We start from the raw sequence: 26391 nt of genomic DNA on the forward strand, positions 1-26391 counted from the left end.
GTACTGAACTACCAGCCTGTAAAAGTGCTTGAAACATAGCAACTATTCTCACTCTCAGTGTAGCGTGTGAAATGTATAGAGCATATAGTAAAATGAATGATGCAGTAATGACTACTGTTACAACAAATCTGCATCATCATAAGAAGCATTTTAAGGAATTAAGGATATATTTATTTGTTTCTGTAGGCCTATATTGAAAGCTGTTTTGGGAATCTTGACTGAACTCATGTTTTGCAGGCCACAAATTCTCCATAAGGATATGTCATTAGCAGTCAAATAGCTTGAGATCTGATGCTTCATAAGTGTAGTGCTTTGCATCAGTGACACTGTTTCTTCAGCCTTACAGAGCATAAATTTGCTTGCTGTTCTGATATAAGTAGCTTTTATTTGGTGATATTTAATTATTATAATTTTCCACAATAGTGGATGGTGCATTTGTAATACACACACACACACACACACACACACACACACACACACACACACACATGCATATGCGCCTTCAGTATTGCATAATACTGAACATAATTCAACAATAAAGGCAGCAAGATGCTGATAGAACACACTTCAGCCGTATCACTAGTGAGATGGTAGGTAAGACAGGGTTACTTGTTATGTTTTTTTACATAACGTGCTTCGTTTTTAATAATTTAAAATCACTGAAGAAATCTCTCTACTGTGTGCACTGCTGCTGTAACATGAACACTCCTGCTGTAGTGTTTGTGCTAATAAGCTGGTGAAATGCTGTAAATGATTCAGAAATGATAGCATGACGTCTTGAGCAAAGAAAAAACACTACTCTTTTAGTGCTTAGATCCATTCTTACTGCAGTCTAGTATTTGTGCCATTAAATGATAGCACTATAGACAACATCAAGAGATTTCAGATGAGATTCTCTACACTCTTTTCTGTGATCATTGTTGTCTCACATGTCTTGTTTTTTTATTGATTTAATCTCATATTTGATTGTATTTATTCTTAAGTAAAGGTTTTGACATGCAGGAAATTTCTCCATGAGGCCAAACAGTTTCTTTCTTTGTTTCATTCATGCATTTATTCATTCATTCATTCATTTGTTCTGTCATTCATTTCAATACTGGGAGTAACACAATACAGCTGTGTTGACACAGATTCCACTGAATTTAATATGCCTGGCTCCTCATTCCAGAGAAGAATGAATAAATGATTTTCCCCCAGTGTGCCGATGTAGCGAGATCAAGGCTAATCAAAGCTAATTCGTGCGACTGTATGAATACAGAACGAAGGGAACAACATGAAGGAAAGATCCAGCCTCTATTTGCACACTGGTTCCTTGGCTTCGTTAGCCACGAGTGAACGTATACAGGTCGTAATGAAGTGATGGGTCACTGGGTGCTGCAAATATGACCTTGGTTTGTGCTGAATTTTAAAGACACTGAAGATCAGGCCAGAGGACAAACTGTGGATTCTGATGCGAGAAATGGCGGCGTCTGGCTCGCAGTAATGAAATGTATGGAGATGAGCCTTAGTGGCATTAATGGAGAGAAGCGCTGGCTTCTTCTCCTTCTTTTTTCTTCTGTAATGCTAAATCTCTCCTGTGGGATCAGTCTGAAGCATCCACTGGCTGTGGTGGAAGAAACCCATGCTGTGAAAATAACACTGTCCATTAGGGCAAAGCTACCAGACAACAGCTGGGATTGTCTGCAGCATTCCACTGGTAATTGCCCATGTGTTGCAAGGTGGAACTGACATTGTGTGAGGAAACATTTCTGAAAACTGCACTCTTAAAAATAAAAGTGTCAAAAAAGGTTCTTTAGAGCATGTGGCTGGTTCTTTAAAGATGTGGTGATTTCCTAGAACTGTAAGGCCACGCCAAGAACCATTTAACAACCTTTATTTTGCGCCTAGCTTTGCAAAATATAATAAAATGACCTCCTTTTCTATACATATCCATCTTATTCCTGCACCCCATAATGCTTAAAGTGACTTATGGACAGAGCTTCAGTGTAAACAAACATTACATAGAAAGCTTTAAACATCCTAACATAACAGAAATGTGGGAATAAATAAAAGTGTCAGTAATCTTTATTGTTCGGATGCTTGAATGCTTGAGTGCTGACATTTGCAATCGATCTGTGAACAGAAGCCTGAAACTGTGTGAGATAAACATTTACTCCGAGGATCCTGTTTCCAGCCTATACAAATTATTCATGCTAATAAAGTCATTTTATTTGAACATTTACTTGTGTTTAAACTGGGAGTCAGATATAAGCAGAGAACCATAAATCGGTGCCTGTTTTTTTAAAACCAGCGCTACAATAATGCACCTCGTATGCTCGCCATGGTAGCTAGCTGTTAGCATTAAGCTAGTAGGGTTTGCTCGATGTTATATGGGATTTTTAAATGTCAGCTCTAGGTAAAATAGCTTGTGAAAGTCAGACACACTACACGTCTCAATTTTTAAGTGATGCTTTAATTGAAAGGCTTAAACTTGACGTTTTGTCATTGTGGCGTTAGCATGATTGCCTGTTAGCTTTCTGCAACCTGTTCAGGCTACAACTGATGGCAGAATCTAGTTATAAAGAGAATATAATGTGTAAAAGCGTGAAAGCAAGTCTATTAGGAACAAACAGGGATGTTTAACTGTCAGTTTATCATCTAGCTGCATTTAATGGACACAGATTTTAATGCTAACAACTGGACTTTTTTGAGGAGTCATTATGAAGCCACAGCCTCATGGCTGCTAAAGCTCAGCGCTGTTTATGGTTGTAAAATAGTTGTTCTTGTTGTATTTTCATCTTCCCCTGACTTTACTGACATGCTGACACAGAAATGGCTCAGAGACATTTAATGGGACAAAACAATAATTTAAAGAGTAACTTTCTTTGACTTCGGTGAAAACAGAAATGAACGACATGGCATGGATGATGATATGGATAATGATTTCAGACTACAGCTGTTCTAAATAACGCACTGCCATTAGTTAGGCTGCAACAAATATTCGATAATATCTGATAAATTCAAGCGTCTCACCAGAAGCACTGCCAGCTTTGCACACCAAGCTCAGTGTGGGCTGTGATTTGGAACGGCTTGTGAGACTCTCGTAATTCCAGGCGACAGTATCAGTTTAATTCCAGGTTCACCCCAGATACGTTTCCTATGTCTCCGTGTTGCTAGCTACCCAGCAAGCAGGCTCTCAGGTGCATTTATTACCAAAAATAAATGAGTGTGTGTCTGCTAGTTAGCTGTCCAGAGCTGAAGGAATATAATTCAGACGGCACCAACCGTTGAAGCTGACATGACCACATTTAGCAAGAGCTCCAGTACAAAGTGATTTTAAGTGGCTAATAAACATCACTCCCACATTCACTGAGAGAAGTTCACCAAAAAGTTGTTTTTATTTTTAAGATGATGGTTAAAAAGATGCTTTTACTTCTTTCGGCCACTGTTGAACTGAATGGGATGCAAAAGTGTGTGCACCTAGCACCCTCATAGCAACACCCTGGCAACCATCTGGGATACTCTAGGAACCACCTTGCAACACCCTAACAAACACTTAGGATAGCACAGCAGCCACCCCCAACACACTAGAAATCTCCTGACACCATGGCAACCACCTAGTAACACCTTAGCTACCACCTGTGAAACCATAGCAACAGCCTTGCAACAGCTTAGCCACCACCTAGGATATCATAGCACCCACACAGGAACATGTTAGTGCATTTTCTTCACAAAATGCACTTCTGTATTTAACAGTGATGTTTTTACATGAATGAGTGAATAAATAAATATATATTATTGTACATAATGGATCATTACAATTAAGCCAACACTAAAATCTTTTTTTCTATTCAATTATTAAAATTAAACATCTTTTCTTATTGTTAAACAATATTTGAGATAATATTTGAAAATTTAAATATTTGATAGTTGCAGCCCCAGTCACTGGACAGCTCAGCATGCTTGGAGAAAAGTGCTAAGTGCCAGTTCTGTCATTCCGCTAAAGCCAAGCCATATACGATTAGAGCCCTGATTTTGGGGATCTGGGACAAATAGGGTTGCCTGAACTGTCCTGGATGATAGCATATGATGTTATCCTTAATGGAAGGACAGTAGTATTGGAAAGTTGCACTAGGCAGCATTGCAACATAGTACCTGATAATATTAGGTTCTGTAACTGAACAGACAACTGTCTACTTTCGACAGCTACTCCTTATTTCAGTAAAAAAAACATCAAACCGATAGAGCCCAGGAATTTTACCAACTCCCTCCATTCTCTCCATCTTGGCAAGTAATCACTTTGTGCACTCTTGATGGTTCAGCAGTGCGATTTTCTCAGTGAGCTATGCCCTGATATTTTCAAACATGTATGAAATTCTTCATTATTAATCTCATAGTATGAGCACCTCTGTGACAAGTAGAACAACAAGGAACAGCAATAAGCATGACAATGAGGGTGTTATTGAAGAGAAGATGCACAAATATTGACTGAAGCTGCTGCACACTGCACTGTGGCTGGGTTTGGAGCCTCTGACTTTACATTTGCAGCAGCTTGAAAGTAGCAGCATAACAGTTGCATGCAGTGGCTAGCATTGTGCTTAGTGATGATGGAGAGCAAGAGCCATCCTGCCCATCCAGAGAGAGAGAGAGAGAGAGAGAGAGAGAGAGAGAGGCCAATTATGCTGAGCTCCCAGCCACGGATGGCTGTAGCATTACGGGCAGCATATTCTGACAATATCACAGCAGCTTTCAGTGGCTTTGATGGTGCTGTGTTGTTTTTATTGTCTATATTTCACCACTGTTTGGGGGCTAAAGTGGTACAAATGTGTTACAGAAATGTAACAATTTTGTACTGTAACAACGTAATGAATTACAGTTTAAATTCTTGCGGTCACATTACAACTACGGGCTTGTATTATAATGTCTTTGAGGGAATAATATTACCCTGACGCGATGCATTTAAAACATATGTTTCGTCTATGTATATAATCCATCCATATAGTCATTGAATGTAACTTGACTGTGCTTCTTGAATCAGCTCACTGCACAGCCTCAATTGGGAATGAGAGCAGTGCAACACAAGCACAGTGGAAATACTTTCTACCACTGTAAAGTCGGCGAACAATCTGTTGGAGCATCTAATCATGGTAATATGAAACTGATGGGTAAGAACCCTGTGCTGAAGAAGAATGGGCACCAACATCACCTAAACAAACAGGCCAGACTCGGTCTTTGTTCAGGAACAGCTCTGTAAACTTTGCGTTTTATTCAGAAAGATTTTTATTACAAGGCAACTGTTTCTGCTGGCTAGTTTCTCAGCAATCAACATCAGCCAAATAAATAATTTAAATCAACTGGCTGTGTTGTTCAGAGCAAAGGCAGAGATAATGACATCTCTTGTAAATTATGTCACACCCTCTACCACGCCTCCATTTGCTGGCTTTCTAATCACCGTCCCAGCCTCATCGTCATGCTCACCTATCCTGTATTAATGCTCACTTGGTCTGTTTTAACGCCCCTGGGTGTGCATTGTTTGTTTGCTCCTGTGGTTGAATTTCTCAGCCTTTATTCTTCTTATTCCCTGTTTGGCCCTTCTTGTGTACTGACTTTTCCCTGTTTCTCACTTTAGTCTTCTTTTAGTTTTAGTCTTCAGTTTGTTTTTTTTGTGTTTTGATCTCAGATTCTTTATGACCTTGGCCTTTTTATGAAAGGATCCTGCAGCATCTCTCTGACTGCCTCTTAGAAGTGATGTTTGCTGTCTTTCTAAACAAAGTGCTGAAACAACAATCGGATGTTAACTGGTCACTTTAGCTGGTACACATGTGCATGGGCTTCAGAGAGTCAAGTAAAAGTAAAGTAATGAGTAATCAGATTACTTTTGCCATGAAGTAAAGTGAAGCAGAAAAACAGTATAAGCACGGTATGTCACTGAATGCATTTACATGCACATAATGCGATTTCTGCAGTTATTTGATTATTCAAGTGGTTATGTAAACAGCTTTCACAAATGTATTAAGGCCTAGAAATCTGATTAAGAAACCCAATAAAGAGATATTTTAGCTCAGCAATCAGTGCATGTGTACTCTTACTCTGATTTCTTCCTTTGTTCACTGCACATTTTCAGTGCATGTGTATCCTTACTCTGATTTCTTTCTTTGTTTACTGCACATTTTTAGTGCATGTGTATCCTTACTCTGATGTCTTTCTTTGTTCACTACACATTTTCAATGCATGTGTATCCTTACTCTGATTTCTTTCTTTGTTTACTGCACATTTTCAGTGCATGTGTATCCTTACTCTGATTTCTTTCTTTGTTTACTGCACATTTTTAGTGCATGTGTACCCTTACTCTGATTTCTTTCTTTGTTCACTGCACATTTTCAGTGCATGTGTATCCTTACTCTGATTTCTTCCTTTGTTCACTGCACATTTTCAATGCATGTGTACTCTTACTCTGATTTCTTCCTTTGTTCACTGCACATTTTCAGTGCATGTGTATCCTTACTCTGATTTCTTCCTTTGTTCACTGCACATTTTCAATGCATGTGTACTCTTACTCTGATTTCTTTCTTTGTTCACTGCACATTTTCAGTGCATGTGTACTCTTACTCTGATTTCTTTCTTTGTTCACTGCACATTTTTAGTGCATGTGTACTCTTACTCTGATTTCTTTCTTTGTTTACTGCACATTTTTAGTGCATGTGTACCCTTACTCTGATTTCTTTCTTTGTTCACTGCACATTTTCAGTGCATGTGTATCCTTACTCTGATTTCTTCCTTTGTTCACTGCACATTTTCAATGCATGTGTACTCTTACTCTGATTTCTTCCTTTGTTCACTGCACATTTTCAGTGCATGTGTATCCTTACTCTGATTTCTTCCTTTGTTCACTGCACATTTTCAATGCATGTGTACTCTTACTCTGATTTCTTTCTTTGTTCACTGCACATTTTCAGTGCATGTGTACTCTTACTCTGATTTCTTTCTTTGTTCACTGCACATTTTTAGTGCATGTGTACTCTTACTCTGATTTCTTTCTTTGTTTACTGCACATTTTTAGTGCATGTGTACCCTTACTCTGATTTCTTTCTTTGTTCACTGCACATTTTCAATGCATGTGTATCCTTACTCTGATTTCTTTCTTTGTTCACTACACATTTTCAATGCATGTGTATCCTTACTCTCATTTCTTTCTTTGTTCACTACACATTTTCAATGCATGTGTATCCTTACTCTGATTTCTTTCTTTGTTTACTGCACATTTTTAGTGCATGTGTACTCTTACTCTGATTTCTTTCTTTGTTCACTGCACATTTTCAATGCATGTGTATCCTTACTCTGATTTCTTTCTTTGTTTATTGCCCATTTTTAGTGCATGTGTACCCTTACCCTGATTTATTTTATTGTTCTATGTATGTGTGCAAAAATGGCAAGCACCTGCGAGATAGCAACAGAACACTTTTGAAGTGATGCTGAAACCAGCTACTTGCTTGATTTTTCACCTTCTATATGATGTATATTCAAAGTGATAAATTGACTCAACGTTTTAAAAACAAAGGCTGTGGCATAACATTTGAGTTTTACATTATGTTAATGCCATATCTTATTCTGTGAGTTTATTGGCTGGTTAGAAATAAAAAAGATCAAGCTTCAATGGCGTTTAGTGAATAAAACTGGCTCTATGTAGAACCATGAACACTCAAAGAACCCACTGCATGATTAAATGTTTTTTTTTATTTTTGCAATGTGAAATAGTTCTTCAGATTGATGGAGAATAGATGGCTCTATATAGCACCTTTTTGAAAAGAGTTCTTTTAGCATGAAAATGGGTTCTTCTACTGTGTCAAGAATGACATTGTAACAGTAGAAGAACCTTCTGTGGTGCCCTTTTTAAAAAGGTTTGATATAGAACCATCTACAGCACATTCTCCATCTGAAGAACAGTATCACATTGCAAAGAACTGTTTAATCATGCAATGCGTGCTGTGTGTTTATGGCTCTATATGGAACCATTTTCTTTACTAAAGAAGTCTTGAAGAATCATCTTTTTAAGAGTGTAATGCATGTAAACATGTTGAAATGATATATATGACAAAATCGGATTTTCTGCAATAATCAGATTATTAAGTGCATGTAAACACAGTCATCTTTTGATGCTCTGTATTTAAAATACAGGGATCACAGAAAAGTAAATAGGGTATAGTAAATGTAAAAGGTTGTACAAAATAAATAGACAACAAAATAACTGACAGTCCAAAAAAGGGTGGAATGGTTAATATATATAACTCGCCCAACATTGTATTCCACTACTGAATAAACAGCTCCTCTAGTCACATTTCAGCATTCAGTATTCAATATATTTTTAACCACCATTTTGAATCGTACCCAAAGATCAATTTAAATCGAATCATTGATTCGATGTAATTTGAGCTTCCATGAACTGAATCATTTCCTATAGAACATAGATGCTATAGGGATCCAGGCGTTTGCACCACTGGTCAATCAATATCAAGACATTGTCCACCTCAATGTAAGAACTCAGTAAAATAGAGGGGAATAAATGCAGTATTACCCTCACGAGAGAATTTCTTAACACCCGTGCTTCAATGATGTTTTGCTCTAAACCCCAAACACACACACTCACACACTCCTGTCTCAAGGGTCAGTGGTGTGGAGGATGCCTCAGGGCTGCTTTACTCTGCTGTCACTATGGAAATAAGGTTACCATTCCAGGGTAGCCTGACAAGCTATTTGGCCTGGCAGAAAAACTTTGGGGGATGGAGGTGAGAGTGTGAGTGTGTGAGTGTGTGCTCCTTCATCAACAGTGGGTTTCAAAAAATAGTGGTGAAAACATTAGGATGGACAGAGTGACTCTCTGGCTGTGTTTTCATGAGAGGGTCCAAAATAGCGGCGCTGGAGCTGTGATTACAGACACAACAGTGAGAGAGAGAGAGAGAGAGAGAGAGAGAGAGACAGAGAGAGAGAGAGAGAGAGAGAGAGAGAGAGAGAGAGAGAGAGAGAGAGAAAGAGAGAAAGAGAGAGAAAGAGAGAGTGAAAACCTGTGGGATAACAGATGGAGCAATATATATATATCTATATAGAAAAAGTGTAGTTTTTTATTCTTTACTAATAAACCTGTGCATTTCTATTGTTTTACACCTAAATCTATCTCTTCTTTTTATTTACTGTTTATGTTTGTAGTTATGAGCTTCGGCCGTAGCGTAAGTTGTAACATTCATGCCAGACACTGCTGAGAATCTGGGAGAATGAGAGAGAGAAAGACTGGATGGACAACAGAGGGAGAGAGAGAGATTGTTGGACTCACTGACAAACAGATAGACCCAAGAGTGCAAACAGAGAGAGAGATGGTCGAGTCATAGACGCATAGGCAGAAAAGTCAGAGAGAGATGGTCAGGCTGACTGATAGATGGACTCACATAGAGGGAGATAGAGACAAAGAAAAAGAGAGAGAGAAATTGTTGGACTGATTAATAGACACATAGCCAGAGAGATCGAATGAGAGAGACATATAGAGAAAGAGAACAAGAGAGACAATGAAGGATACAGAGTGAAGGAGAAAGGAGAGTGAGAGAGAAGAAGACAAAGAGAGTAAGAGAGAGAGAGAGGGATAGTCAGATTGACTGACAGATTGACCCGGGGGGGAGAAATAGAGTGAGGGACATATAGAGAAAGAGAAGAGATAAGGAGATCGAGAGAGAAGAAGAGATAGAGAAAGGAAACAGAGTAAAAGAGACATACAGAGGGAGATAGGAGGCAGAGATGGAGATAGAGATGGTTCGGCTCACTAACAGACTAACATAGCGAGGGAGAAGAAGAGAAAATGTTTCAAGTAGCATACGTGTGCAGAGTCTGTGTGCGTGTGTGTGTGTGTGTGTGTGTGTGTGTGTGTGTGTGTGTGTGCAAATAGTATGCGTGTGTGCGGTGTGAGTGTTTCATAGTTGTGTGCAAGTAGAGGGTTTGTGTGTGCTAGTGTTTCATAGATCTGTGTGTGTGTGTGTGTGTGTGTGTCTTCCTTTTGCTTATAAGGATTTGTTCCTATCACTGTGTGTTTCATAGGTGTGTGCAAATGGCATGTATGTATGCAAATTGCATAGGTGTGTGTGTGTGCATGCATGAGTGTTTTACAGGTATGTACATTGGTGTGTATGAGTGTGTATGTGTGTCAGTGTTTCATAGGTGTGTGCAAGTATTGTGTGTGTGTGTGTGTGTGCATAAGTGTTTTATAGGTGTGTACCGTGGTGTGTATGAGTGTGTGTGTATGTGTGTCAATGTTTCATAGGGGTGTGCAAGTATTGTGTGTGTGTGTGTGTGTGTGTGTGCATGCATGAGTGTTTTATAGATGTGTGCAGTGGTGTGTATGAGTGTGTATGTGTGTCAATGTTTCATAGGTGTGTGCAAGTATTGTGTGTGCGTGTGTGTTTCATAGGTGTGTGCATGTAGTGTGATTGTGTGTGCCCCAGTGTTTGAGTGAATTCCACGCTAAACGGCCCCCATGTGTCATCTGCCTTCTTCCTTCTCCCACAGAGATGCGATAGCTAATGAAGAATTTACATGTAAACACTCACACACCTCTGCTCCCTCTCGTCATTTATCTCTCTCTCTCTCTCGTCACTCTGCTTTATCTCATTCTCTAAGCTCTTTCACTTTACTCTCTCTCACCCCTTTCCCCTCCCTGCTTCACTCTGTCGCTCGCACTCTCCCTCTCACCGTCTCTGCGCTCCTCTTCTCTTCCTCCTTTTACGCGCCAGCTTTTCTTCTTTCTTCTTTCTATGTCTCATTTCATCGCTTTTGTTTTCTTACCTTTTCTCTCTTTCCGAACATCTCAGCGCTCCTTCTCTATTCTTTCTGTGCGCCTTTTCTTTTCACACCTGCTCTCTCTCTCTCTCTCTCTCTCTCTCTCTCTCTTTGGACACATTCACAGTAACGTGCCCGCGCTTTCGTTGCTTCTTTCTCTCCTCGTGTTCGCACTACCATCACTCGGAGAGAGCTGAGAGCAGAGAAGTGTCTCTCACTCACTCACTCACTCGCGCGCGCACTCACTCACTCACTCACTCGCGCGCGCACTCACTCACTCACTCACTCACTCTCTCGCGCGCGCACGCACTCGCCCTGCCGAACTTGCGGGAGACGCCGGAGCGATGGAGCTCGCAGCGCTGCCTGAGAAACACAGTAAGCTCCTTCTCTCGTGTGCTAATTGCTTGCTGTGGCTGCATGCAACATCATGCGTGGTGGTGTCCTGATGCTGCTTCTGTGTTAAAGGACTTCTTCACTTTATCTTGAACCTGATCTCTGTCCGCTGTATCTGTAGCTTGTGGTTCATTACCGTGGAGAATCATTTCTCTCTACTTAGTAAAAGAACAGAAAACACCTTGACTCCATCTGCACTTACAATAGAAGCCAATGGCACCTGGTGGGTTCAGCAGCTGAACCCATTGAATTTGGTTCTGCCCTTGAACTGAAGAAAATAGCAGTACTAATAATGAAAAACACAATAACTGTACACAACTTTTCAATTTAAAAGACAGCAACCATTGAAGGGTTCTGTAGGGAACTGGAAGTGATTCGCTATAGCATCTCTTCAAAAACAGTGCTCTGGGAAACGATTGTCCGTATGCTACAGATGCAGCAGATGGAGATTCCAGGAGCATTCCTTTAATTAGCACTTTTCTTTCCATAGCTCTGTCTCTCACAGAGCTGCAGCTTCCAGAGCTTGGGAGAGAACGTATGAACAGTGAAACAATCATATTAATGCAGGTTGACATGTACAGTCTGCTTTGGCAGCCAGTGTTTTCCTCACTGTGTGCATTGTGTTACCAACTTTTCGTGCTATCCAACAGTGCTGAAAGGGAAATGCAAGTCTAGGCAGTTACGGCTGTCACGATTCTTCGATTAATCAGTTAAAAAAAAAAAACCTTCTGGATGAATTTGGCCGTGATTAGTTGGCAGTTTGCATGATGATAATGCATCATTTAAGTGAAATGAAACCTGATAGACACACCAATTTATATGCATTCTTATCTCATAATGTCTACCATATCCTTGGTGTCCAAAGAAATGGTAGAGAATGCAAAAAAACATTTTGCTTTCAATGTAAATGAATCTCAAGAGGTTTTATTCCAGGTAATTTTAGAGCATTTCTATTGGTTGAATCAGCAAAACATTTCACACAAAGTTAAGGACAGTGGCTGTGCTGGAATGATGTAGAAACATAAGAAGACAATATATATATATATATATATATATATATATATATATATATATATATATATATACACTTCATATCTCCAAAATGGTAATTTTACAGTGGAAAGAAAATACATGCTCTACTTTTAAGTCAGTGGTACCAGACTTTTTGTCCAAGTAATTGCAGGTAATTTCTTTTGGTCCATTTATCATGAAATTTGCACACCATGTAAAAGACAACAGGAACTTTTAAATTATGTCAAAAACTGAAAAACAAGAGAAATGGAGTACAGCAGTGGATGTACTATCGATATATATGTATATCTGGAAATTATGGAGTGGAAATTAAATACTTTTAAGGGCTTTGTGATCGATATTTTTACTTTTAAATGTTGTTATTATTTATCCTTTTTAAACTCAGATTGCTTGATCAACTGTTGAAATAATCAATAAGGACAGCTGTAGCACCAATCGTCAACACAGTTTAGAGCAATTCATTAGCAATCATCAGTGATTTGTGTCTTCAGTCCCTGACTCTTGTTTTATAAAGCTTTTTTCCCTCCATACTATCATCGCTAAGCACTTAAACAATGGAGGCAGTCATTACGAGCTACGCAAAGCCAGGCTTTTAGTCACAGACTTTTGAAGTGAGAAGCTCAGCCGATATTACTGGCACAGAGACGAGTGCTTAGCCCAGAGCTAGACGCCTAATGAGCATTTCAGAGCGAACACCAGATCAGAGTGAATCTGGAGGAGTCTGTTGGTAAAGCACTATAAAAAGCTAGTCAGTGGAGACATTATTGCATCATGTCTGTTTCACTACCATTTGTTCTTTTATCTCATGTCATGGCGATATGACCATATGCTATTATTAACATGATAAATTACGTCACAGTAGGTGCTGCAAACGTTGTAGTTATTGTATTGTAGAACACTGAATTAAAAGAAGTTTGAACTAGGCTTGTAAGTGATGTATCTGCCTAAGGCTTTGCACTGTTGACATATTGCAAGTTCAAGTCCACCACACAGTATCATTGGGGGTATAATTCTGCTCTTCACTCTGATATAGCAACACACAGTATGTGAAAAAGTTGAATAGAAGACATTGTACTTTACATTAGCCTTGATGATTCATCATTTCTGCAACCCCAATTCCAATGAAGTTGGGACGTTGTCCATCCATCCATCCATCCATTATCTAAGCCGCTTCTCCGTCAGGGTCGCGGGGGGGTTGGGACGTTGTGTAAAACATAAATAAATACAGAATACGATGATTTGCAAATCCTTTTCAACCTATATCCGATTGAATACACTACAAAGACAAGATATTTAATGTTCAAACGGATAAACTTTATTGTTTTTCGCAAATATTCACTCATTTTGAATTTGATGCCTGCGTTGAACATTAAATATCTTGTCTTTGTAGTGTATTCAACTGAATATAGGTTGAAAAGGATTTGCAAATCATCATATTCTGCTTTTATTTATGTTTTACACAACGGCCCGACTTCATTGGAATTGGGGTTTTATATCAAATTTGCATTTTAAATGCAGTTATCAAAGTGCAAGAGTTGTAATTGTATGTGTAGCAGGCCCTGTGTTTGTCTGTGAAAAAGGGAACTGGTGGCAGGATTGGCGGCAGCAGGCAAAGACCATTTATTTTTCTTACACAAGCAGAACTGCTGGTTTTCAGCAGCATAAACAGCAACTTAAACTAAGACTGTCGATCCTTTGACTTGTTCCTCTAAGCTTTTCAGCCCTTGGGTTTTTATTATTCTTTCTTTTTTGTCCTTGCCTGTGGGGTCCTCTCTCCCGGCTGAGCATGAGCTTTTTATAAGGCAGCCATGCTCCTTCCTCAAATCAGACTCAAGAGGGAGAGGGCAGCTCTGTCCCCAAGCCACCTAAGTCCTCGCTCTCTTCAGCACAGCCACTGGGGTTGAAGCTTGGGAGAGGCCCAGTAACTATGCTACAAAAAGTGAGGCATGGTCTGGAAAGTAGTGCTGCTGTGCATGGTGCCAGGGAGCTAGGCACCAACCCGTTGGTACTTTCTGCTGGCCTCTGTTGGCATTTGACAGTGCTATTGAGCTGGGCACCAGCCTCTAATTGACCTTAGGGGCACTCAGCCACACAAGTTAGCTGGGTATCCGCCTCTCATTGACCTCTGGGGGTCTCAGGCACACTAGTTAGCTGGGCACTGGTCTCTTGTTGCCTCTGGGCACTCAGCCACACTAGTTTGCTGGGCATTGGCCTCTCAATGCCTTATGGGGACTTGGCCAGACTAGTAAGCTGGGCAACAGTCTTTCTTAGCCCTCCTGGGCACTAGTCTTTCGTTGCCCTTTGTGACACTTGCCGGCCCCAGTCTCTTATTGCCTGCCGGGGCATTCTGTCACTCTAGTAAGCCGGACACCAGCCCTCCTGGGCACTTGGAAATGCTAGTGAGTTGGGCAGCAATCTTTCATTGCCCTCTGGGGCACCCTGTAGTGCTAACGTCTGGGGCACTTGGCAGCACTGGTTAGGTAGTGCTAGAGAGCTGGGCACCAAGCTTTCATTGCTCTCTAGAGCACTCTGTGGTGCTAGTGTCCAAGGCTCTTAGCATCACTGGCCAGCTGGGCACAGGCCTCTTGTTGCACTCCAGGGCACTCTGCGGTGCTTGTCAGCTGGGTGCTGGCCCGTCAGTACCCTGTGGGGCACTCTATGGTGCTAGTGAGGTGGCTGCAAGCCTGTTGGTACACATGGGGCACTCCGCAGTGCTAGCAAGCTGGGTGCTGGCCTCTTGTTGCCCTCTAAGGCACACGGTAGTGTTAGTGAGCTCAGTGTTGGCATCTCAATGGCTTCCAGGGCACTTGATGCTGCTAGGTGAGCTGGGTGCTATTGTCTCACTAGTGTGTTCGGCACTGGCCAAAAAACAGGTAAAAAAAAAATAAGGCCTTGAGCTTAATGTAAAGAAAAAAAACATTGCAGTATTGATCAGGAAATAAATAGTAGCATATTATAAATGTAGCACTACTGCTTTATTGTAACCGTTCCAGCTATTCAAACCCTAAAGAACCAAAACATCATCGTTTCAACACTCCTTATATCTGAAAAAAATGTTTAAAAGAGAAGGAAAACATTTTCTCAACTTTAATTTATGTTTAATTACACACTTCTGTAACCTAAGAATACCCAAACCAGTTAGCACTGAAGTGTCTGTTACTGAATAATACGCCTTTTAATGTAATAAGCCTGGGATATTAAGGGGTTAATATGGAAGTTTTTTTATAATCATTTAATTTTGGATCATTTCTGTGTGTCCATTCTGTATGTCCAATGTACAGGCCAACTGGTGATTTCAAATAATAATGAACAAATTAATTAATCGATAAATCATCACACATCGTGAAGTTAGATTTTCGCCATATTGCCCATTCCAGTTCAGGTGTTGAATATGTTCACTAATTAAGCTGTGCTGGAATTCAGATGAAGAAAAGCCTCAAGTGTGAAAGAGGCACAATTCTGATGAACACACTCTTTACTCAGACCGGAACCCACATGCTGTGGGGCAGCTGTGTTTGAAAACTGAGCACCACTATTATTGCATTTCTTCCTTTATGAGATTATTGTCCGTTGCACATAGCATTACAGCTAAACGGTTGGCTCAGAGTTTTCTTGTCTGATTTTTTTTTTCAGCTGGCGTGCAGTTTTTGAAGATCGATGTCATAATTTTGTTTGGGCCGTAGAAAGCCGGCCAACAGCAGAAACAGATAAGCCGTGTAATGCAGCAATATGGTTACTGAGCAGAATTCGATAACGTTTCTGACAGTGGATTCATCCTCAGCAAAGAGCCAGAAGCTCTGTGGTTACATCTTCCTCTTCGATTTCTTTCTCTCTTTTTTGTAGTGCTTTATTGTTTCATCCTTTATTACAAATCAGTCAGTGCGGGAAACTTTCGCTCATTATGGATGTGCTGTTAGCAGAAAGTTACTCCAGTGTGGTCACTTATGGGTGGGAGAAAAGTAGTCTGTAAAAGATAGGCCTGTAAAATGGACATTGGTCATATCTTCACATCATGTCCATTTATAGCTAAAAACGTCCATTTGAAACAAAAAATGACCCAGATGGTTTTGTGAGATCCTACAGAGTCTGTCATGCTCTGGCTAATGTTTTCTAATTTTCTAGTAAATTTATCTTTGACGTTACACCAAAGTGGCATTTTTTCAGGACGAACTCAACATTTGCTAAGTAAATAAATAATAAATAAATAAATGAATAAATAACTCCTGTGTTATTAAAATAAATAAGCTGAGGCTTTTTTATTGTGCGAAACTGACTTTACAGTCGGCTTCAGTAACCCTGCATAGATTTATTTCAGTGTACCACAGTGAGTGGACAGCTCCTTAGAGAAACCTCACCTTAATAATGGACTCTACATGCTTATCTGTGTACATCCTTGAAAGGGTATAATATTACAACTGAAAACATTATCAAATTAGGACCCATTCAAATAGATGTAAGTTTTCCTTTTCTCATGATGTTGGCTTGCCAATGCCTGCTTACTGTTCTTTGTTTTCTTCTTCTTCTTCTTCTTCATTTTATTATCCTACACTTTTTGTACTATTTTCATGGCTCACAGTTTTCAAGCTAGAGCCATTAAACTTTCATGCTCTTAGAGCCTATAGCATGCTTACGCTTTCAGAACACATATACATACACATCTTAGCAGCCACATTAAGGTAACAGAAATGGCTTAGCAACCACCTGGGAAACCATATCAATGGCCCAGCCATACATCTGCAATCACTTTAAACACCATAGAAATTTCATAGCAATCACCTGGGACACCATAACAGTGGCCTAACAACAGCTTAGCAACTATCTGGAATACCATAACAATCGTCTAGCAACACCTTAGCAACCACAATGGGTAGCACAGCAATGGATTTGTCAAGCCAACTTAAAGTTTGCTCACAAAATTTCCCTTTTATAGTTGCATCATGCTGTTTGTGGGTAGGGCTACACTCTTACATAAACAGGTGTCACAAGTGGAAACCCAATTCACACCCCCCCCCCCCCAATCCTTTGACTCAAAACACATGCAGAATAGAAGCCGGCAAGCAGGTGTTTCAGTTTATTGGCATTTACTGATGGAACTCAGCACCTGCCCATTGACATCTATGATATGTGTGTTTCAAATCAATGGCTTTTCTGTTCTCTTCTAAGTACGTTTTATCAATCATGTGCTACAGATTCAGAGATTAGATCTAAAATGCTGGAGTATGTCCTTCCACTCTTAGGTTATTTGTAGAGTTAAAGGTGATTGTTCTAATTGGTCCACAGAACCTTTTTGCACCTTTATTCTTAAGAGTGTGGCATGCGAGTGAGAGAGAGAGGGGGGGGGGGGGGGGTTCTTTGTTGTGTGAGGATGCAGGGCGTCAGGCGTCGTGTTGTGATTTGAGAGAACTGTGGGTTGAAGAAAGTCACAGGATGAAAGAAGGTGTGCAGCTTCACTGCATCAAGCTCCGCCTATTATTTCTGCCGAGAATAGCTGTCAGATCAGAGTCTGAAAACTACCGACTGGAGAACGGCTGCAATGATGATATGGTTCTCAGTGTGGATAAAAGTCAGGGCAAAGTCAGACACTGGGCTGGATGTGCTAAACCTTTTGTGACAGTTTCTGGTATAAATATGATACACTTTGCCTGTTTGCTTTGTACCAAAGCAGTTGACAGTTTGTATGCAAGCACAAGGAAAAATGGCTAAAATGCATTTTCCCAGTGCATGCATTTGCATTTGAGGGAGGGTCGTATGAATATGCAGAGCTGTATGCAGTTTTATTACACAGCTCTGTAACCTAAGAATAGCTCAACCAGTTTGCATTTAAGTCCCTGCATTTACTGAATAATAGCCTTAGTATATCGCTGCTGTTGGAACACGATTTTATATGTCCTTTTTCAGTTTTTGACATAATTTGAAAATGCCTGTTGTCTTTTATATTGTATGTAATTTCTTTCATGACAAATGACTGAAAGAAATGGCCCCAAATTACTTGGAAAAGTGTCTGATTCTGTTGACTTACATTAAAAGTAAAGTATGTTTTTTTCTTCTTCTGTAAAGTGACCATTTTGGACATTTGAGGCTTTGTTGTAATCCTGGAATTTTAAGGGGTTAATATTTTGTTCTTGCCCTCTTTTCTATTCCCTTCAATTTTCTCAAGTTTGAATGCTCAGTTTTATGTGAAAATTTCTCTTAAACCAGCCATAAACTAGTGGTGGTGTCTCAAAATCATGTTGTTGGTAGACCACCTTTTACTCCTTGGGCCTTTTACTCCACAGGCCTTGTAGTGAAAAAATAGTCCTCTAAAGTCATTCTGTCATTCTGTAGTCGGTATCCATATGGCCTTATAAGGAATTTCGGGTCTCGGTTGTTTTTCTCTACGTGAAAAATGGAAGGTGTTTATTTATTTATTTCCCCCTTCTGAAGTGTCACTGGTGTACGAGGTTGTTTAGCAGTCAAAATACGAATCATGCCATACGTATGCCACAAACAAGCTAACGCTCCTGCAAACTGAAATGACGGTGCATGACAGAATGTTTGTTATCAAAAGTAATCACTATTGTATACCAACACCAGCTACTCAGACCACAGCTTAAAACCCCTTAACAAGCCATGAGCCCATCGCCGGGCCCAAAGTTTTATTACACACTTCTACATTTATATTTAAAATAGCAGCGTTCTGGCAGATGCTCTTATCCAGAGCGACTTACAATTTGATCCAGCTGGAGTTTAGAATTAGTTCATTAATAGTTGTTAATTAGGGTCTAAATATCTTAAAAATCTATTTAGTTAAAACACATGAATGAAAAAATCAGTGGTGACTGAATATGACTATTGGGTGAAGTTGGCAGGTATAATGCTAAATGATGGGGAAGACAAAATAAGATAAGTTACCAGTAAGATCTGAGGTGTGACCTTTATAAACCATTTATAAACCCTGTGGTAAAGTGGTACCAAATTTTACTTCAGTACATGTACCTGAGTGAATGGAACTACTTGCAAATCACCTCTGAAAACACTCTTTCGCTACCCTGCAAATTGTCTTTTACCTTCTGTTGGTTGTATCTGTGCTGTGATTTCATTTTGACCATGGCATTTTATCTTTCCGTTGTTTTCCTTATTTTTCTGTGTAGAGCACTTTGATGAGATTTTATAGCTGAAATGAAAAGTGCTATAAAAAGACTATTTCTAGTAGAACTGTGTGAGAATGCGCAGTCAAAAATGTGCCTTGATGCAGCCATAATATGCACTTGCTAATTGTGTTTTTGAGCTGGAGTACAGTTACTCCCAGGAGGTTTTGGGAGGAAAGAACCACATTTGTAATTTGTTTCTTCATCGCTGAACTTTTCTCTTGGCCTGGGTTCAACAGGTCCACTAGTTCACTGCGGCATTGTGCAGTTAGTAGACAAATGCTTTGAAACAGGCACATGCTTCTCATGCACGTACACTTGACCCACTGTAGCTTTTGCCACTGTGGTTGACTCAAAGCTTTACTTTTCCTAGTAGCTGTTTAGCGTGAATCATAAGTCATCATTTCCTGCTCTATTCTATTTACAAGCCCTTTACAAAAGGTCCTGTCAGTGCTACATTGTTAGGTTCTTTACAGGCAAAGTTACTGGGTTTTTTAAAAACCGTGTTACTATCAGCATGGCTTTCACAGCCATCAGTGGAAGCTGTGGTGTCCAGATGTTCTCTCAGCAGTTACGCAATTCTCCTGTCTACCGAACTTGTCGACAATGCATGACTGAACTGCATCATCACCTCTACCATCTGGCTCGCTTTCAGCCCTCCATTCAAACACCGTCACCTGATTATGGTTATTCTTTTAATTAAACATGCTCATTTCATTTTGTGTAAATATACAGGATAACTGTGCAGGGTTATTGTGCAAGAGCAAAGAAAAAAAAGAAAGAAAATTAGACCTTTAGCCCTTTGCTGAACCAAGATTCCCTGCAGATTGAAGAAATACCTCACCAGAGATGCCAGTGTGGCTAATATTGTGATAAGCTTGTGAAAACTACCTTTATTTTTCAGCATTAATTTGCATTATCCAAACAATATCAAGCTAACAGTTTATTTTGAAAACCCTCCAAGCCCCCAAGCATGTGAAGTACCCTCGTTTTCACTGAAAATGAAAGCAATGGTTTGGCAAAAAATTTATTTTACACAATAAGCCACTCACCCCAGGTGTGGGTTTCATGCTTGCTGTCCGAACACTAGACGTCAATAGTCACTCAAATCTTTTTTTACATAAATGCATCTCCAAAACTTCTCTCAACCCATTCAAACTGCTTCAAAGTCATGAATGGTGCAGTAAATAAATCTATTTTACAAAACTATCCACTCACCCTGTGTGTAGTTGTCAAGTTTGCTGTCCAAAATTTGAAGGTGAAAAGAGCTAAAAGGCCAGCATTGCTAACAAACACTAAAAAGTCAATAATCACCCAAATCCTTTCCATAAATACGTCCCAAAACTTCTCTCAACCCACTGAAACTGCTTCTGGGTCTTTGTTAAGGTTGGACTTGTTGAGGACATGGTATGAATTCACCATGTAGTTGAACACAGCGGCTCCTTAGCATGCATGCATCCATACAGTTATGTTTACAGATATATGATCATAAACAAAAATCTCTGGAAATTGTAAATGTATTCTGTAGCATGCCTATGCCTGTGTGACAGGGGTGAAGGTGAATATCAGCAGTACACCAGTTGGTTGTTTTGGTTATTTTTATAGTTCACAGTAAGTCGTACTATGTCACTAATCCACTCCAAGAAGTCTGCATTTCCTTAGTGAAAACTTAATGAAGAATTTTATGGATGTATTTATAAGAAAAGGTTTGGGTGACTGTTAACCTCTAGCAATGTTAGCCGTGGCCCTAAACTATAGAAGCACACTGAACATGTCAGCTACATCTGGGCTAAATGTAAAACTGTATATGTTTGATATTTCAATGCCTTTAAAAGAGCAGAAAACTTGTGTGTGTACGTGTTTCAGCAGCTGCCCTTTGGCTTCTATTGTAAATGTGTTTGAAGTCAAAATGTATTCTGTCCTTCTCAAAGTAAAGGGAAATCCACTGAAATGATTCTCTGTGCTAATTGATCCATGCCAATGAATAATGAATAAAGATTACATTAAAAAACTTTGGAGTATTCCTTTAATTTGCTCTAAGACTTAATGCTTGTTTTCAGAGCATATCCTTAGGCTTTAACATTATCATTCAAAAGACACGTCCCACTGGAAAGCACTGAAGGACTGTTAACTAGCAGCGTCTTGACATACGTCTTGTTTGTGGATTTATCTTAATCGCTTTTTTAATTTGTGAAACCGCTGGTGCAGATAGGCCGCATCTGTAGGGCTCATGATCACTAAAAGAGACCTAGGATGTGTGAAAGTAGCATAGCATCAGCCAAAAAAAGAAAAGGAAAAAAAAGCACAGCAATTAAAGCAGCTAAAGTGTGAAGCTCCATTAGAATCGAGGGTACTGTCATCACTCTGGCTGCGAGGGTTTGGAGAGAAATTAAACATTCATTCAGCCGTTTTCATAGCCCCTCTGCAAACTGCTAAATGACCTCGTTCTGCAGATTTTTCCTCAGTTCAAATAGCCATAAAACTCTGCGTGCCAGCTCTGTGCGGTTTCTTGTTCTTCCAAAGGCTGATGTTTATTCCTCCGCAAACCCAAGTAGCTTTAAATGTTTCATGAGACCATTGGCATAGTCAGGGCAGCAGACATTTAAGATGGGTTTATCCTCATTGGCAGAGAGTGGAATCATTTCTCAAGCTAAGCAGATCTGTAGTAGTGCGAATGTGTTGAAGTGGACAGTGACAGTTATTCTTGTTATTTTTATGGTGGTTCCGGACTCCAGCACTCTGAATTTGAACTAAAACGATGACCATGACGTTAACTCCTTTTCATAGTAGCCATAAAATGTATTATTCCCTGTGTTTTGGAGGGAACAAGCTTACAAAGGAACTTTTAGTGCATAATAGCTATTATTGTGCTGAGTTTAACATGAAACACGCCATAACTTTTGCACAGGCCACTTTTTATGTTTTCTTTTTTTCCCATTAGGTTAAATCCACCAAATGAAGAGTAGGTGTGCATTCAAATGTGCAGAAATTTGTTCACTGTTAGTTCATTTTCCATCCATCCATCCATCCATTTTCTAAGCCGCTTCTCCGTCAGGGTCGCGGGGGGGTGCTTCATTTTCACTTAGAAAATCAACAAAACACGGAGTGCCAAAACTTTTGCACACACCTGTATATTTCAGTTTGAAGACGCATGATTCAGAAAACTGCAAGTGATCTGGGTGGTCTTCACATGTGAGCAGAGGTTAATTGTTTTGACAGCAGGGGGTTCTCACCCCCCCCTTTTGCACCGTATTGCTCACTAGCAGCTCAACACAGAGTCACAGCATTTCACACAGAGCCAACAGTGTCCTAATTAATCTGAGAAGAAAGTTATGGGAGAAAAAAAAAAAGATTATACTCATTAAAAATGGCTACTGGGGGCTGCAGAAAGAGGCCACAGTGCAACTGTAATGTGAGGATATTTGCATCTATAGTGTGAACCATATGGGAATCACAGGCCCAGTCATATATGGCTCTTTTCATTCATGACCTATTTTCAGCAGCCCAGAAATAATCGGACAGTTGGCTGCTCAGGTGTTTCTTGGCCAGCTGCGTGTTCTTACGTCATACGTTTATGCACAAAAGAGCTAATGAAAGCTCTAGAGTTGGTTCTAAATGTGGAATCTGCATCTGAGGTCCGCTGCTATTGTCTCTCAATATGAGGACACTCTGAGACATATTATATGGATCCAAATTTGGTACATTGGTTCTCTATTAAAGTACACTTTCACAAATTTTTCTACATGCAAAGACTTCTGGGGCTTTACATGCAAAGATTTTTGCCAGTCCGATTGAATTCGTTTCGATTATAGATCAAGACTGAGATGTTTATATGCACGTTACTTAACAACCTGATGGAAAATCTCCGTTTACATGCAAACTACAAGTAATCCAATACAGAATCGTGTGAAAACTGCACAGACCACCACTTAGTGTAGACGTTACCATGACAACAAGTATCACTTTAATGAAATGAAAGTACTTATTGAAGAAGGGCAAGATGAAGGCGTCATGTTCTGAGACACATAAGCTAGACACCCGTCCCACTGCCGTCTTTTAAAGTTCAAAGCATAAACTTTGTCCCCTCTGCAGTCCAGTTTCTGCTCTACACTTTGGCTATGACGCAAATGCACATTGGGTTGGGAATGTAATCGTATACAGCTGTTTACATGGCTATTATTCTTCTATTTCACGGATTATTCATAGGATTACCCACCTTGTTCAATCGGATAGAATTTGTATTCCGCACAGCCTTGTCTAGTCTGATTGAGGTGTATACATGGACGTATTCTATTACGATTGAGCTATCAGTCCGATTATTAACGGATTATTAGGCTACATGTAAACATGGCTAATGTCTGCAACACAAATACAGCCCTTTTGTTTACTAAATGAGTGAACCTACAAGTGTCGTCTGAGTTTTTATGTGTAATGTTAATATTGGTAAAATAGTTGATTCAAAGTACTTAAAACCCTTAAAACTGCATTTTTTTGGTAGCTATTTGGCCGTATGACACCCTGCATATACCTCTCCACCAAAAATAGCTATTCAAACCTACTCAAAGCTATTGTTAAACAAAGTCTCAGGCATCAGGCAGTTTATTAATATCCATTTCATGTAATAACTTTATGAGTGGGAGCTTTTAGGAGCAATCAACTCAAAACAACTTGGTAACTTTTATCACACTACACATTGAATAATTCATTATAGTTACTGAATAAAAAGTCTAAAGATTAATGACTCTATAGCTTGTTGTTTAATGTAAGATAAAACCTCTGGCCTTTATTATCAGCCTAATCGGCTTATCGGCTAAACAATGTGTCGAGTAGGCTTTACTAAAGACCAGGATAAATTGAAAAGCATCCTGAATTTGATCACGATTCAGTTGCTGATTTGTATGTGCAACTGTCTCTATCGCAGCATGATAACTTGCATCTCTCTTTCAATGCATGTTCTTCCCTAATTAACCAGACATCCGTTGACAGCCTGACGTTGGAACAGCACTGAAATGATAAATTGCTCCACTCTCTGACTTGAAATGATAGTGTGACATGTTTTGACCTCATCCAAGAGAAAAACAGCGATTATCAACCAAGGCCTGCCTCTGAAAGGGTCTTTATTTGCCAAGATACCAGAGTAGTAGATATGTCAATATGCGGTCACTCTTAGTTTTTTTTGGCTGTGTAGGTTTTTACTATAGGAAAAAGTAGAAGTCCTCCCTTTAGACCTCCACTTGAGTAAAAGTACTAAAGTATTTGCCTTCAAATGTACATACGTATCTAAAGTAAAAGTACTAAAAGATTAATTAACTTAATTCAATTTAGTTACATGCTTAAGTTTAGTAAAAACTTGCTTTAAGGTTCTCAAATGAGTTTTCCTTTACTATATTGCATCTGTAGGTCTCGGTTCATAAACTAGCAAAAACAAACTTACTATAAAATTAAATAGTGTTTGCATAAATTCAGAAAAAAATGCCAGTCACAACTGCATATGTGTACATACTGCTATATTGTGGTCTATTTACACTGTTAGTTCCATCCTTTATGTAGGAATAGACACTACTGGAATTTAATGCTGCTACACTGACATTGAACTGTGTGCTTGCACTGTGTCGGTATGTCCAATAGGTCAAAAAGTGCATGCTGTGTCCTGATTGGTGTTTTTGCTTTGCACTTCTTTCGTTTTGACAGGTTATGTTTGTGTACACACATAATCCAAAAGCAACAATAGATGTTGCATAATGTAGTGGAGTAAGAAGTAAGATATTTGGTGGTTTCTACATGCTGCACACCCGGTAGCTCTGCTGTTTGAGTTTGTGCGGCCTACTGCTTCATGGCTGAGCTGGTGTTGCTCCTAGATGCTTTCATTTCACAATAGCAGCACTTACAATTGACCATGGCAGATCTAGCAGGGCAGAAATTTCACAAACTGACTTGTGGCAAAGGAGGCACCCTATGTCAGTACAATCTGAGCCTGAGCTCTTCAGTACGACCTATTATACTACCAATGTTTGTCTATGGAGTTTGCATAGCTGCGTGCTTGATTTTATACACCTGCTAGCAATTAATGTGGATGAAACACTTGAACTCGATAATTAGGACGAGTGTCCACATATTTTTGCCAATATAGTGTGTCTGTCTGTTCTGCCTAGAACAGTTTGGCCCCACCCTTTTTTAATGAGGTACAATACAGGGCAGAACATTTGAATGCAAAGGTTTGGCTGCCTCTGGTCAAATGAGATGTTCTGCTAAAGTTCTAAGTGGAAAAAAAAGTTAACACATCCTCCACAGAGAACACACTTGCCAATTTTAATGCACAATTAAAAAATTAAAACCTAAAATGTGACCTGCAAGAAGGATATTGCACATTTAATATGTTTTAGTTTTTCCAATATGTTAAATAAATCGAAATTATACACTAAAAGTTGCAGAAAATTGCCATTTAAGTTTGTTAACTGTCTTATTTTCACTTAGAAAACTAGCAAAACATGTAACTTGACCAGAGGCACCCAAACGTTTGCATCTGTGTCAATCTTAAAGGTTAAAGAGAGGTTGGAAATGATCGAGGTAAAGAAATCATGACATAATAACACTAATGTTATTAGTAGACCTCAGGGGCAAAAAAGTAATAAAAAGTAGTATAGTAATGAAATAGAATTGGATTGTGGCTTAAGTATCATGTTAATATCACATTTTGAGGCCCTTAGTGATTTTCACCCTCATTACTTCGTCTGAATAACTTGTTGTTTTGTTGAAATCAACGTCCACACAGTGGATTAGCTTATAGTCCTTCGCTTGACTTTGGCGAATCAACACATGGCAGAATTCTTTAGACAGCACTGATGGCTGTTTTCTAATGAAGCAGCCCAAACCCTTTCTGTTCTCTTCCAACCCCTCAGCTCAGTAATCACATCCCAGTAGTTGACAGCACACCAGATTTGTAATGTCAGCAGCCAAAGTCAGGACAAGCGAGTGAGTGAAGTTGTGTCAGTCCCACTGTTTTAACTGTTTAACTGCCCTCTGCCCCCCAGTCAGATTCCCTCAC

The 26391-nt window shown here is 39.6% G+C and overlaps 1 protein-coding gene across 3 annotated transcripts in view; it reads left to right on the forward strand.

Annotated features, from left to right (window-relative positions):
* plch2a (phospholipase C, eta 2a) overlaps positions 1-26391 on the forward strand; it is a 212657-nt gene that overhangs the window by 40063 nt on the left and 146203 nt on the right. The window contains exon 1 of one of the 3 annotated variants that reach the window (XM_037536167.1): positions 10737-11169. The exons of the other annotated variants lie outside the window; for them this stretch is intronic. Within the exon in view, the coding sequence (XP_037392064.1) occupies positions 11139-11169 (31 nt within the window). The 5' untranslated portion in view covers positions 10737-11138. Of the gene's footprint in view, positions 1-10736; positions 11170-26391 lie in introns of those variants that run through there. 3 annotated transcript variants of the gene reach the window in all.

Source organism: Pygocentrus nattereri, chromosome 29 (genome assembly GCF_015220715.1).
Source record: "Pygocentrus nattereri isolate fPygNat1 chromosome 29, fPygNat1.pri, whole genome shotgun sequence".
Taxonomy (NCBI): Eukaryota; Metazoa; Chordata; class Actinopteri; order Characiformes; family Serrasalmidae; genus Pygocentrus; species Pygocentrus nattereri.